The sequence below is a fragment of the Ambystoma mexicanum genome, chromosome 3q (genome assembly GCF_040938575.1).
Source record: "Ambystoma mexicanum isolate Mex_15411 chromosome 3q, UKY_AmexF1_1, whole genome shotgun sequence".
Lineage (NCBI taxonomy): Eukaryota > Metazoa > Chordata > Amphibia > Caudata > Ambystomatidae > Ambystoma > Ambystoma mexicanum.
The window spans coordinates 646,491,910-646,506,793 of record NC_090926.1 but is presented as its reverse complement, the minus strand read 5'-3'; the positions used below and the strand labels follow the sequence as shown (position 1 = coordinate 646,506,793).

Sequence of the window (14,884 nt, the reverse complement as noted above, 5' to 3'; positions counted from 1 at the left end):
TTACCCAGAGCTCCCGGCCGAGGAAACTCTGGAGCAGAACAACTCACACTTCTTGTTTACAGTCTTGAGTAGTCTGTGAAAAAGCGTTTTGCTAGACTATCCTGGCAGAGCTCTCACACGTGGAGGTTTGAAGTCTGTTTGCTCAATATATCCATTATGACTTCTCCAACCGAGTGATAAGGGACTCTGCTGGAGACGCATCATTCTCCAGGGTAAACCACAGTCTCATTGCTTCTCTGCACAGTGGCAATGACTCCACACTACCAAATTTGTTACGGTACTACATGGGCACTGTGTTGTCTGACAAAACCAGCACAGTCTTTCTTTGCCCAGAGGGAAGGCAGTCAGTGTCAGCCTGATCACCAGTACTTCCACCAAAATGATGTGCTCTCGATCTTCCATCAGGGACCAGAATCTTCTCAATGGAAGCTCGAAAAGTTGAATGCCCTAGACCTTTAGGGACGCGTCCATGACCAGAGCCAATTGGGACCAGGGAGGTTGAAGCAATGCCCCTCTCAGTAAATTGTTTTGAAGGGACCACCATACAAGATCTCGAGACACATTGCCTGAGACCTGCCAACTGTCTAACATGTCACCCTGGAATTGAGCCCACTAGATCCATCTTATCCATGTAAATGCAGAAAGGCAGCGACCGGAAACCAGCCTCTGGGACTGAAACACATGAACCATCTAGAAGATGCTCACCACCCAATCTTTGGAGACAAAACCTGGACAGGAGGGTGTTCAAGACTGCTCCATTGAACCAGAAGCAACACAAAGGAGGAGATGGATGGAAGGTTTGGAATTTGTCCTAACCTCCTGCATTGCCCTGGGCAGACCTCCAGACCATTGTACTTCAGCCTGCCAAGCCATTACAGAAGAGGAAAACCATGTGCAAATCAGGCTTGGTCCCACTGCAAGAGGGGCAATTCAGCTCAACATGGTAGGTCACATCTCTTCTGCATGAGATCACAAGCATCCCCAGACATGTTTCAGCCCCATTGGATGTCATCCGTGAGGAGTAGCTTAGGTCTCTAGGCCGTCAATGAACCAGAGGGACTGTGAAACATTGGACTTTTTAAAGCTCAGGGAGAACCCCAAACTTTTCAACAGGCTGCATATGCAGAACCAATGAATTGACACACAGATTGGGGTGCGGTTCGGACGAGCCAGTAGTCCAAGCAGGAGACCACATGTATATTTTCCCACCTGAGGCGATAGGTCACCACTGTGAGCAGGTTGTTGAATACCCAGGGCACAAAGGAAAAGCCTGCACAGCAGAACCTTGAACTGGTAGTAGGAGGTTGAGACTACAAATCTCAGAAACCTGCTATACCTGGATCGGCACATGGATGTGGGTATCCTTGCGATCTAGAGATACCAACAAGTCCTGCAATTTGAGGCCCTGAAGAATCTTGCTAAAGGTGACGATCTTGAACTTGTCCTTTCGCAGAGCCAACATGGGATGCAAGCCCCAGTCTTTCTTCTGGGCCAGAAAGTAAAGGGAGTACCAGCAACAGCCTCGGTTTGAGTGTGGCACAAATTCTATGGCACCTTTCAACAGAAGCTGACTGACCTCCTCCAGTAGGAGAGGGGCAGAGGGCAGCCAAGGGCCAGAGGGAGGGCTGTAGGGAGGGCACTGAACAAACAAGTGCAGTAACCCTGAGTCACGCTCTGTAAGAACCAAGCGTCAAAGTGGTGCAAAGCCACTCCTCTACAAACAAGGCCATCATTCCAGCCACCTGGGTGAAATGGACCTGTGAGCAGCTTTGGGGTCTGCTGAGGAGGCAAAACACCCTGTCTGGGTCGCAGCACCTCTACTGTGGACTGGGGATATGGAGCTGATTCTGTTTGCCAGATGATCCCGAACCATGGGATAAAGTGAAGGGACGAATGCCCCGAACCCTTGGGGTAGAGTTGGAAGGCTGCTGAAGGACCAGGCCTGAAGATTTGGCTGACGTATTCAAAGCCTGAAACCTCCAGAGGGATTGGTCTGCTTTTTCTCTAAATAGATTGTTTTCATCAAAGAGAATGTTCAGAAGTTTCACCTGGACATCGGAGGCAGATCCTGAGGTCCTCAACCATAAGTGCCTTCTCAGGACCGAATCAGAGCCCATGGCTTGGGCTGCACAGTCGGCCATACGTGGCTGACTGCAATGTCAAGCATGGTGCTTTCATTGCCTTCCTCCAGCAAGGCATTAACGCGCTCCTTCAGATCCTCTCCAGGCAAGTTCTTTGCTGCACCAGAGATGTCAGACACTCCAAAGCCCAAATGAGTAGTTGGGCCAGGGCAAAAGATGGATTAATAGCCCTTAGGTTGGATCTGCCCGATGCAAACCTCCCGGGTCCCCAGGCATCCAGTCTCTTGTGCTCACTCTATCTGGAGGCAACAAAGGAAAGGAGTTCTGAGGCACACTATCATGGCCTTTACCACCAAACTTTCCAGTGAGACAAAGGTGGAAAGAAACCCCAGATCCATAGGAGTCAGACAATGTTTGTTCACAAGGTCCTGGTCCACTGCGGGAACTGGCACCGGTTTCTGCCAGGGCGCCCACGCATGGGTCGCCACTGTCTGATTGAAAGGCAGCAGAGTACTACAGGGACCCTCATCCAGAATAGCGATCTGTTCTTATTGGATTTTGGGCTTTGGAGGGCTCAGACCAACCTGTTTCTATGACTTTAGCCATCATACAAAGTTGTGTGAGGTCTGCTCAGAGTCAGCGCTGGAAAGAACTTCAGCTCTGGGGAAGTGTCCAGGTCGCTGGACCCCTGCAGGTCTGCTGTCAACTTTATTAGGTTCTTCCCTTCCCCATTTAACTCTTCTGTGAAATCCTCAGCCCCACCAGAGTAAAGGGGTTCCAGCCCAAAAGGGACAGGGTCCATTTCTTCAAAGATTACTGCCATCTTTGAGAGGAATTTGCCCTTCAAGAACGTTGCATACCCCAGTGAGGTGCAGGGGCAAAGGGTACGAAGGCAGAGGACGCGATGCTCCAATTATCCATAGGTGTGCAGTTGCTGGCCAGAGAGGAGCCTCTGCCAGTTTAACCACGCAAGGTGGATCGTGTGGAAGCAGCCAGCAACTTGGCAAAAATCTCACACATTTTATGCTGGAACATCTACCACTCCTTCAGGTTAGAGGTTGGATTGAGGAATGGTACCTGGGGTGTTGAATTGAGTCCTCCAAAGAATTTCTGGAGAGGAGACTCCACTTATTAGGAGATGAAGAGTGATGCTTAGAAGAGCCTGGACCTTTTCCTGTGCCGCCTTCTTTTCTCTACTGACGGGATAACCATCTTCAATCCCATCTGCCACTAATGCCCTCTTAGGTTCCACACCCGTAGACTAAGAATATGTTCTCATACTATGGTTGTGGTAGTAGGTGAACAATTTAGCGGCACACTCCAAATGAAAACTTTGAATGCACAGATTGGTACCACCTGCGACCTTGAGGATCATTGTCCTGAACCAGACAATCCTGGCAAATGCTGCCATAGTCTGAGAAAAACATCTGCCGCCCGCAATCTCAACAGGGCTTGAAGCCCAAGGTCTTTGCATGGTTAGGTATGATGCAGAGAGTAAACAAACTGAGGTCAAGGGGCGGGGCAGCACCAAATACACTTTTTTCAACATGATACCCAGCATGGGGCACACAACAGTGTCAAGCAGAGGGCGTCTAGAGCCATAATGCACCCCCTTGGTGGCAAAGAATTTCCCAAGTCAGCTGGCACCAGAGATAGAAATATCAAAGATGCAGAATCTGTAGGAGCAAAGAATTGCTTTGAATATCCCTTTTTGGGGGGCTTGCATAACCATTACTGTAAAAGTCCAGTCGCGATTGTGAAACACCCATAGAGTGTTTCACAACCTAGTCCCCAGGGATGCCATACTCAGGTGGCCAGGGAAAGGCCATCGCTTTTGGATCCCCAACCATGGGGGTGGACAAGCAAAAAAGGATCACCTGAGTAGGGGGTCCTCGGAGAGTGGGGGAGAAGCACCTGATGGTGAGACAAGGGATCCCTCTTTTTCCACAACCCATCTAACCCCTATCACTCCTTATTTTATGTGAAACTCCAACTCTCATAATTCCTCCCCACTTGACATTGACAACACTACTGAGCCGAGGCAGATGAGGAATGAGGCCAGAAAGATCCCTGTAATAAGGCAAGGCAAAGTCAGGCATGTAATCCTAACTATACACACCTGCCACTTGTTAACACTCCCAGTCAAGGTAAAAGGTGGTGTGCAAAGGCACACTCTGAGTGAGGCTGGGTACGAGACGGAAAGGCCTTTTGGGGCTTACGGACCAGGCTATGGAAGTTGGAGGGCTGAGGGGCTGATCGACAGTTGCAAAGATCAAGAAAGAGCCAGGCAAGCAATTCCTCACTTTCAGGAAGCCGTAAGCGCTCCAACACTGAAACCGAGTGAGCGGAAGAAAGAAACCTTCAGGGTGCATGGAAGCGCCCCGCAACCTTCCCGGGTTCACGCTGAAGTTGAGGAGAAGCAGAAGAGGCCTTGGTAATGGCCTTGACTACTGCATGAAGAGTGTGGATGAAAGAAGGCCAATTAACACGACCGGTGAGTTATCGAAGGCAACAAAAGCCCGATTTGTGTTAAAAGCAAAAGCAACTGTAACCTAAAAATTGAAGGTTGTGCGCGTGTCCATAAAACACTTAATGGAAAGGACAATTACTGAATTGTAAAAGGAATGCATACAAAGTAACAGAGTTCCTGCAAGGTGAACTCGCACCATCAAAAGTCTCTGTGAAATGTTGTTGAAGTGTATTAAAACGGGAACCAAAAGCAAGAAAGTAACCCGTGATCTCGAAAGAAAGGTGAATAAGTAAAAAGTAAAGTATGTGAACTCTGAATATGCAAGAGGGTAAAGCATATCAACTTTGAAAAAGGCCAAGAGGTAAAGAGAATAAGAACTACAAATACCAAGAGGCATCAGTGTTTCAAGATGAGGAAGATTGTGGCTTGTAGAACTGTTTAACAGTATTGAAGGAAAATGGAATTGTGGAACTGCCAGGCCCCGTTGTTGGCTGCCATCAAATCCCTGCACGAATCTATAAGCATCCACGTACGATTGAAGGCTGTGGGTCTCTTAACTACTCCGATTTATACCGTTAGGGGCCTGAAGCATGTCCTTTAGCCCCAACTTTATTCAACCTCTTCCTGTCTGATGTAATTGAATTCCTGGACACGATAAGAGCATTTCCCCCTACCATCGGGGATGAAAAATTGCCAAGACTGCTTTAGGCGGAAGATCTTGTGTTGAAAGACAAAACTCCCATAGGCTTGCAGAGGTCCTTATCTGCTCTCAACTAATACTTGAAGTTAAATGGTCTTTCAATTAATTCTACCAAGACAGGTATTATGGTACTGGGACCACAAAGAGGCAGTTCAGGATCTTCATGCAACTGGTACGTAGAGCACGAGCGGCCGAGAATGACCCCTCAAGATTATATACTTAAGGGCCCATGTCAACAACAGCAGATGTGACCAACCTCGGCAGACCTTTGTGAAATCCAGGTTAAAAATCATGCCTGCCCAAGGAAGAAGGATCCATAGAAAGTTTGGCATGTTTTCTATCTTGCCAGTATTGTCATTCTACAACCTAAAAGTGGCCCCATCCCTAACCTATGGAGCAGAGGGATTCCTTCTTATTCTATGGGAAATATGGCATACATTGAAAGGCGCCTATTGGAGAAAAATCTTGAGATTTCCAAAAATAGTTTTGACTACCCTGATTAGGTACGAACTAGGGCTTATCTCATTACAAGCGCAAGTAACATGGAAGACACTGGCGCTCTATCGGAAAGGTATGATGCCTTCTCCAGCAGCATCATATGACATTTTGAAAATCAGGCTCCACAGAGCGGTAACATCTTAATGAAAAAGTGGTCTGTTGGTCGCTGCTGTATTCGTGAACATCTGCATTCTGACTCGGAAGAACTGAATACTTTTCCAGGAATGGTGAAAATGATACTCTGGCGAGATAATTGGATCAGAACCCAGGAGGAAAGAAACTCACATGGTCTCATACATACTCTCAGAGAAGAGACTAAACCCCAGGGAGTGCTGGCCAAATATCTTGCAAAGGCGCCCAATGGTTGGTATAGAAATCAGTTTCTGCGTTTCAGATTTGACCTATACCCAACAAATCAATTATTGAAGATCTATAGGAAATCCGTGATTATGGGATGCAGATTCTGCTGGTCTGCAGAAAAAACAGAGTCACTAAAACATGTGAACTTGCTTTGCCAAGGTTTGACAGAGTTAAGAACCAGATGACGGAGTAAAGTAACTGAAGTCCGTAAGTCGTTGGAGGTGGAGGAAATTTGGTCTTTTCTCCTTAAAGGAGATAACCTAACGGTCTCCCTGTTGAAATTCTTAAAGGAGGCATTTGAACTGATTATTTGATCTATTTGGGCAAAGGATTGCTTCACTAATGAATTCTCTCCTTTTTAACCTTCTTGGCACTAAATTGGTTTTCGTTGTTCATGAGATGTATGCGAAAGGATTGAAATAAACCATAAATCACTGAATAAAAAAAAAGAAAACTAAAAACTGTTTAAAGAGAGGTCGAAGTGGTCATGCAGAGGCCAATGTAAAATCCTTGCAGTTTCGAAAGTCTTCTATGAAAAGACATTTAAGACAAAATGTGTGGAAGGGAACCCCCACAAGGAGAAAGACTGGCTCGAGCCTGGCAGAGGGAAGCCTGTGCAGAACTGTGTGAAATTGAGAAAATAAATGTGAAAAGAGAGGCAGCCTCGAACCCGGCAGAGGGAAGCCTGTGTTGAATTATGGGAAAAAGGTCAAAATTGGAACTGTGTATTTATGACAAGGCGGACGAAGGCGAAGGAAGTGATTTAACTACCAGAAGCTTGAAGCCTAAGCCTGAACTGTTGAATTCTACCAGTAAATCAAAGTGTGCAAAACTGATAGAACTGTGCCATCCAACTATCCTTTTAAAGAAACTCTCTAGACCATGTGGTGCTGAACGTGGGGAACTTCTTTTGAGACACTATTTTCCTTTTGTCCTCCCTTAACACATTTGTCATTTTGAGAAAGAGGGCAAGGTTCTTTTTTTGGTATAGACCTTTTTATTTTGACTAGACCAACGCTTTATTATTTGTTTAATGGTTGAGGCTACTACCATTCTAGAGTTAGGGCCAGTTAAGAAGTCTACCAACCCAACCAACATACCAAATACAGGTTTTTGAAACTTGTATCCTTTCTGCCTGTGTCTTACTTGATACCATGCCTTCCTTACAGGGTTAAAGGGCAAGTGTGAGAGGGGGTGGGGGATAAGCCATTGTCCTAATGAGATCTCTGCGCAAATAACTCCTGAAGCCAATCTGAGATATTACATGTGGTAAAAAAAAAAAAAAAGTTAATAGCTTACTGCCCAAACCCTAAAACACTGGAACTGTAGGCATGTGTGTGGCTACCCTGGTGTTATTGCCCACAGACGTATCAAACTGATCTCACAGTTTTTATATGATTACCCTTTATTTATGTTTTATTTAGACTAGAGCGCGTGCAAGAGTAATTCAATTCTTTATGACAGAAGGAACACTAAGAGTAACAGGTAGAATATTATCCTAGAAGACAAACCTGGAGTTGTCAGTTGCTCATATGGAAAAGTCAAGAAGATGCATCAGTTTACATTTTTTTAACATTATATGAAGCTTCACAAACGAGAGCTGTTTTGGAGAAAAGACAGCATTTATATTAGGCACATACCATTCTGAAGTCTTGAAGGTAATAACAGTCCTCTCCTGCCCAACTCAGCCAGAGCTAGACAGCCACCATGCCATGCATTCTCTGTCTCCTGAAAACTAATTATAACACAGGAAAGGCTTGTTAAATAGAAGAATCATGAACTAAGTTATCATTCATTAACAGAAAAAAGAAAGTAACAGTTTAGAGATGATAAAGACTCATCTATAAAAGTGTAGGCATGTAATTGCAATCAATTCCCCTTTATGCAAAAGGGGATCCCACCACACTCTTTACGGCAAATGGCCCTTCCAAATATCTCTAATACATCTAGTAATTCATCTCTTATCTCATTAAAATATAAATTACTATTCCTTTTCCATAGTTATACATTTTATTTTCTCAAGAATATCTTCGAATATCTTCATTACGAGCATAGAATTAGCAAACATTTCTTTGCTAACCACATTCCTAGGCAGACTTTCATGTCTTTAAAAAATCAATTGCACAACAAAATTAAATACATTACTTTACCATAGTAAATAAATTAGTAAAGAAAAGAAATTACATAGAAAGGAATTACTTTTTATATCATTAATTTAATATCATTTAACCGTAGTTGTTAATTCAACTAACCTTATATATTTATCTGTCTCCTTGATACCTCCATCTTCAGTTAAAAAAAATAGTTCTGCAAATTATATATAACATCATTGTAATTTGTGAAGCGGCGACCGGGAATTAGGGGAAGATGGGCATGCTAAGTAAGGAGGTGGACCAGTGTTGTGTGTGGATAGAGGGCGAAAAGGATGGGGCGAGCAGACAGGGGTTGTGGTGGTGTACCCCGTGGGCCAGGAGGAGGGGGAAGAGAATGTCAGTTATAGGGGGGTCCCACCACATACGGAGAGGTAGGGAGGAGATGCACAGGGAATTTTTATTTTCCTGCAGTACCGAAACCAGGCTCGGGGAGCAAGGCTTCTGTGAAAATGGCCTGCGGAGAAACATCATAGATCTGGATTCTTCATCAATCTTGATGGGATGTTTGGTCACAGCGCGCGCACCATCCTAACCCACCATCTTTTCTGACGTCCCTCATCCAAGAGACATAGTGGCTGAAGGCCTGCATTTGGTGATGGAATCCTCTGCCTTGGAAACATGGGGCAGAGGAAAAAACACAGGAAGATCACTTTAAGGATGAGTAGTCTTATAGAACAAGAATGCAGGGGCATCTATAAGAAACATTAACACCAAATTCAAATCCCACGCTGGAATCACAAACTGGCATGGAAAAAAACGGACTGCCCAGTGTCCGTAAAAATGACATAACTGTGGGGATTATGTAGAAAGAGCCCTGCTCCGGGGAACATTTAAAAACAGAGATAGCAGCTAGGTACTGTAAGGGAGGCATGGTATCACAAGTATGACACTGACACAAAAGGTACAATTTGTAAAAACCTTTAATGAAGTTTCAATGGAGTTGGATAAACTCCTAATTTGCCCTTTAGCTAAAATGGGAGTAGTCTTGACCATCAAATAATAAATAAAACAGTCGTAGTTGTGTCTGTCAAATCGAAATGGCCTATACTAACAAAAACCTAATGCCTGCCCTATATCTGTACAAAAAGTGTGAAAAGTAGAATATGTATGCAAAGGAAAGTCAGTGTTCAAATATAAAGAATACACGTGGCTGAGTCAGCTCTCCTCCCCACGTTAGACAGCACAGAGTAAGGTGGTGCTTGTAGGCAAGATGTCACACTCTGGCTCAGGCTCTTAACACACAGTCAGTTTAAGACGTGGATCGAGGCCCGCCTGGCCTTCCACGTTTAAGTCTTACTTTCCAATTTCCAAAACACATTTCACCAAAATGTTCACGTTGGTAATTCACCTCCATTAGGGGTTCCCATCTCCTAACATATTACACCTTCGGTCTCCCTCAGTCGGGCTCGGACTGTTTCCTGATGTCAAAGACTTTCGACTGTGCTTGGCTTTTTTCTACAGACCTCTGCAAGACCACTTCGACTTCCCAGGTTTCAACTCACACTCCTATGTTATTTACCCCTGTGCTTCCTGGTCAGGGTAGTTCGCTGTACAATGCACCAAAGTTCAACGTTCACCTTTTTATTCTCCCCTTTTGTCTGGGGTCAAGTTCAATCACCTTGCTTTAACAGTTCATTCACTTTATAGCTACAAACGTTTCACCTTTCACTGAGACTTTCAAGTGGGTTACTTCCTTTCGCCGGACCGCTCCGTTACTCAGTATCCTGCTGACTTTACAGCTATCGTTACTTCAAGGTTCATTCACAGGTCTGCCCTACTTCGCGTCTCATCCACATGCATGCAGTCTTCAACTGTGCGATATTATGTTGCCACTTCAATCATTCTTTAACACACACCTGTCTCTCACGTCGCTTGCCAACTCACCGGCTGTGTGCATTTCTTTCTTGTCTTTACTATCTTCCAGTTTATGAGTCAAGGTAAGTACCACAGGCTTGGCCTTGCCTCCCTAACTCTGCCGTTCACCCTTGAAACAAGGTGCAACCTTCTAGTTTTGGATTCGGCCTACTCTACGTGTCTCTCGCTGCCTTTTAGAGGCAACCACCTCTGGCCCTTGTATGAAGTGGGAGAGCTTAGTGGATCCGTACTGTATAGGTGGCATGTCAGTGTCTGATTTTGAACTTTACTACTCGGTTTCCAAGGCTCAATTTGCTGCACACTGGTACTCATTAGGGCAAGACCAATCAAACATTAAGACTGAGAGGAGAGGGGCATCCCAGTTAGATAGTAGGTCAGTCCTTGTGGCATCTAAGTCTGAAGATTAATGCCCTTTTTGACCCAGTGTGTGTCATAATGGGTGCTAGAAACTAGGCTATTTAGCGTCTGAATGTTGTAGACCCTTATGCTCATCAGATTCCATTATGGAACGTTCGAGGCTTAGCCCTAACATCCGATGCAGACTTGCATGCAAGATGGGATAGAGTAGGGTGTCTTACTCTGTGCGACATCTTCCTTGATGGGACCTTTGTTCCCCAGGAGAGATTTCTAGCCAAAATAGGTAATGACCCAATGGCAATGCTGCAGTATTATTGTATGAGAGCAACTTTTCGTCAACTTTGGCCCTTATTCTTGAGTAAACCCGAATCACATAATTGTATACAGGTTATAATACATGTGGGTAATGGCATCCTTGTATAACAGTGTACAATTAAATGTAGTGGACAATCAAATGTGTGTATAGTTGGCGGCACTGCTGCCTGTTGACAAAAGAAGTATCCAATAATTCCTGTTTCTCACAAATTAATTTCAGTTTTAAACAGACCATACTGAACACCTAAGCTGGCCAAGTTCGGCACTTTCCGCTATGATAAATTCCCAACATATGTTGCTCCTGCATCTGACCTCTTACACGTTTTTGTCCTGTCCCCAGGTAGTGTCACAGTGCACCCCCTGGGACTCCCGCATACCTGTACGCCTTGCTCTTCTGAAATCCAGTTTACCCTTGACTCTGGCGCTCTACTGTCCAGACGCGGTATGGTCAGGAAGCCCACCTCCGGCCCCTGGTCTGAGAACTGTACTCAGCCAGGAACCGGGAGCGCTCTTCCAGCACCCCAGGAAGGATTTACCGCAATATTATTGTGGTGCCCGAAAATACAAGCACTGACATGGGAGCCCCTAAGAATGGAGAAGGTAGAAGTGACACAGAAAGGTTTCTGGAAGTAAAGGAAGAACAAGGTAAGGTAACAGGAGCCAAGGAAAGATGGGTCCAAGAAGGGAAGCAAACAGAGGCAGGCTCAAAGGAGAAGACCAGGCACCTCAAGGACAAGAGAACAGACACTGGCAGGACTACACTGGAATTTGAAGCAAGGAAACGACCAGCATCAATTCCTGCAAAACAGGGAAAGTTGCAACACATAATTGGCACTGTTCATTTCCCTTATACACACAGTGTATCAGAGCGAGTCTCTGCAGCTTTCCGGAAGGGACCATGGCAAACACAACAAGCCCCGTAGACCGCACATGCATGGAAATCAGCCGCTGGTCTCCCGTGCATGCGAAAAAGGAGCCCAGGAGTCGGGACCAGGCTGCAACGGACCCCGGGGAAGGCAGTCCCGGAGGACCCACCGGACTCGCCATGGAAGGTGAGCGCAGCCCTGTGACTGGTAGCTGCTTTTCGGAACAAAGTGCCAAATACCTTATTTGCTATTACGGATACGCCAAGCACTCCAGTGCCAGTAAAATACTTTCTCAAGGATCAGATTCCTAGATGCACACACACATTTAATATTGCTTGTTTGACTGATAAATGGTGTTTGTTTAAATATTGAGTGTCCCATGAGTGCCTTCGCATGGCTTAGCAAGCTGTTCTATGTCAATGGCATGGAAGAAACCTATGCTGATGTTTTTCAACACAGACAGCTCCCGCTGACCCTCTGGACTAGATTTAAAGACTGTCTTGTGTGAAAAAGCCACACTACCAACAACACATCCAGACCACTGTCTGCCTGAGAATAGGTCTGCCAGGACCAGCCCTAAACTATTGCTAAACACTGAGACACCAACTTGTTAGGAACGTCCAGGTCCCAAAGAAACAGGGTAGTCAGGACTTTATCCCCCAAAATGCATCAAGGTAAGAAATCCAAAACAAGAGCAGACGACAGAACGTCTTTCTGCGATACAGGAAAAGATATGCTATGGGATAACTGATTATTCAGAGGAACCTAGGGGGAGACCTTTCCCATGGGCCCAGGGTGGTGCGAACACAGTACAATAGTAGTCCCCCTGGGGGTAGTGCACCAAGGGAGGATCACATTGGGTAGGAACCCCCTTATGGGATTAGGGATGACCATGTTCAGAGAATGCAATATGCCCCCTTATTATTACACCTAAACCATTCTCCAATATCCAGTCTTCTCCTCCCTTCTTTTGATAAAGCCGATATCTGTTATTGTCAAGTTACTCCACCTGATATACTTGACATAATTCAAACCTTAGAAAATGCAAAGTATATTACACCTGACTCTATGGCATGTACTGGGAAAAAGATGATGACCTGTAGTCCGAGCATCACTATGGAGAACCAGAGTGAGCGCTCTAGCTTCTGACCGAACGTGATTGGTTTTGTGAGAAATAAGGACAAAACACTTTTTTGTGAGGGGGCCTGACTATAGAGGGTTAGAGAGTATAATCAAAAAAGGGGGTGAGAGTCAAAGGCTACCCTAGTCATGGACGTAAAAGGAGGTAGCTGAGTGGTGGCAGCGGAGCTAGATGGCTGCTAGCTCAAAAAAGATCACTGTGAGACGTACAAATATCAAAAAGGAAGTTTAATTCAAACTAGCACAAAGACATTCACATAAATGGACATGTGCCGTAGCATGAGGGGTATGCATAATAGAGTACATAGTGGTATGCATATTGGTGAGTTAGTAAACAAGTGACAATTATTTCATGTATTGCTAAAACAATTTCAGTAGCAATACGCAAACATTGTCGACACACTGATTGGTGTGTTTCTGGTTCGGTTTGTTGTTGAGAACAGGCAGAGCTGTATAGGATTGAGCAGCGCTGCTATGGGGCACCGATCTGTCTTCAGGACATTTGATTGTGGTCAAGACGTTGTTACAAGAGGTGGGCATCCACCTAGAGGTTAAAAAGCTAAATTAGTTTTGTGGTGATCGGGTGATGCCAAATAATGGAAAGAGCACTGCAAGGAGGTGGATTTACCGAGTTTATTTGAGTAAACGCCATGGCTGAAGTCTTAGTTGAACCAGCTGCTGATAAATAAGGCGGCTGGAGAGCAGTCTGCAAAGTCAGATGCAGACATCTAGATATAAAAAGATGTATATCCAGAGAGTTAGAAGGGTACTGGCCCCTAATTGTCTGCTATTGAGGGCGGCATGTTCACTAAGGGTATAATGCATAATATGGTGTGGAAAGCGTGCATTGGCCATATCACGTATACCATTGTGCATCTTGAGGAGCTACGAACTAGGGTGCAAAATGAGGCGTGCACCGCGTCCAGGTGCTGGCCGCTTGGTACCTGCCAGCGTGTAGTTGTGGCCGGCATGAACATATATGTTGCAAAAATATGGTGTGGAACAAATATATAATCCAACGGTTGTGCCTCGTATTACTTTTTGCTTTGTGCATCATGAGGACTATGGTGCAGAAAACGCGGTGTAAACGTCCATTTTGTGAGATCTCATCTTTGTATGGTATTACTTGCGGAATATGTATCGCACTCTGTCTTTAGTAATAGATGCCTAGGAAAGTGGTCGATGTGCCAGTGATGACGGCATTCTGTTGCAAAATATATGGTCCCACTCTGTGAGGCGCGGTGATTCTATTGCATAAATACTGTGATCTGATAAAGAATTCAGATGAAAGTAGGATGCTGTACGAGGACAGCGGGAGGCTTACCTAATCGAAGGAGCTGTGTCTGCGAAATGGTTGCTTGGATTAGCTGCATGCATACGTACTGCAGGGACGCTGTATTTATTCAACAAAACAAACTTTATTGGGCGTTTACTGCGCATGTGTTGGCAGCGTGTAGTGTCTCTATCGGTGTGGGTAAGGACCTCTATGCGAGGGACGTGTGTCAAATGCATGTTGGTAGTTTAACATGGATAATTGGAAACTGGCAAAATCTCGGAGCCACGATTTTAAAACAATGTTGCGGCCAGCAGATTTCAGGTGTTGAATTACAAGTTATGCATCAGAATAATAAAAACAGTTCATACAGGCATTAGTGATTTATGAACAATGGGAACACAGTCAAGAGTTTTAATTCAGTTACATACTGAAGACCAACCCATTTACTGATAGTGCGGAATTGCCTAAGAGGGTCATACACATAGGAGCACATGAGCAATTACATTTTAAACGGTAGACACACAGTCATATTGATGGTATAGTTTGGTTTCATTTCGCAGTACTGTCCAATTGGTGGAGGTGCAAAATAAATGTCTTTTTTGTATTCACTTTTGCGCCAACAAAAGACATTGCATTGTGAGATATTTAGGAACGCAGTTTAAAGACAGTCAGATTTGAAACAAAATTCGAGAATATAGAGCTATTTGTTAAACTGGGCCACTTTACTTGCTGAAAAGAAGGTTCCATTCAATCGAAATTTTCAGGCCCTGTTCCACACAGTTCCACAGAGTGT

At 44.9% G+C, this 14,884-nt stretch overlaps 1 protein-coding gene across 4 annotated transcripts in view; it reads right to left on the bottom strand.

Annotated features, from left to right (window-relative positions):
- Window positions 1-14,884, bottom strand: part of TBCD (tubulin folding cofactor D) — a 2,839,019-nt gene that overhangs the window by 1,774,852 nt on the left and 1,049,283 nt on the right. For all 4 annotated transcript variants that reach the window (XM_069654539.1, XM_069654542.1, XM_069654540.1 and 1 more), the window contains exon 15: window positions 7,750-7,844. In XM_069654539.1, coding sequence (XP_069510640.1) covers window positions 7,750-7,844 — 95 coding nt within the window. The remainder of the gene's footprint in view (window positions 1-7,749; window positions 7,845-14,884) is intronic.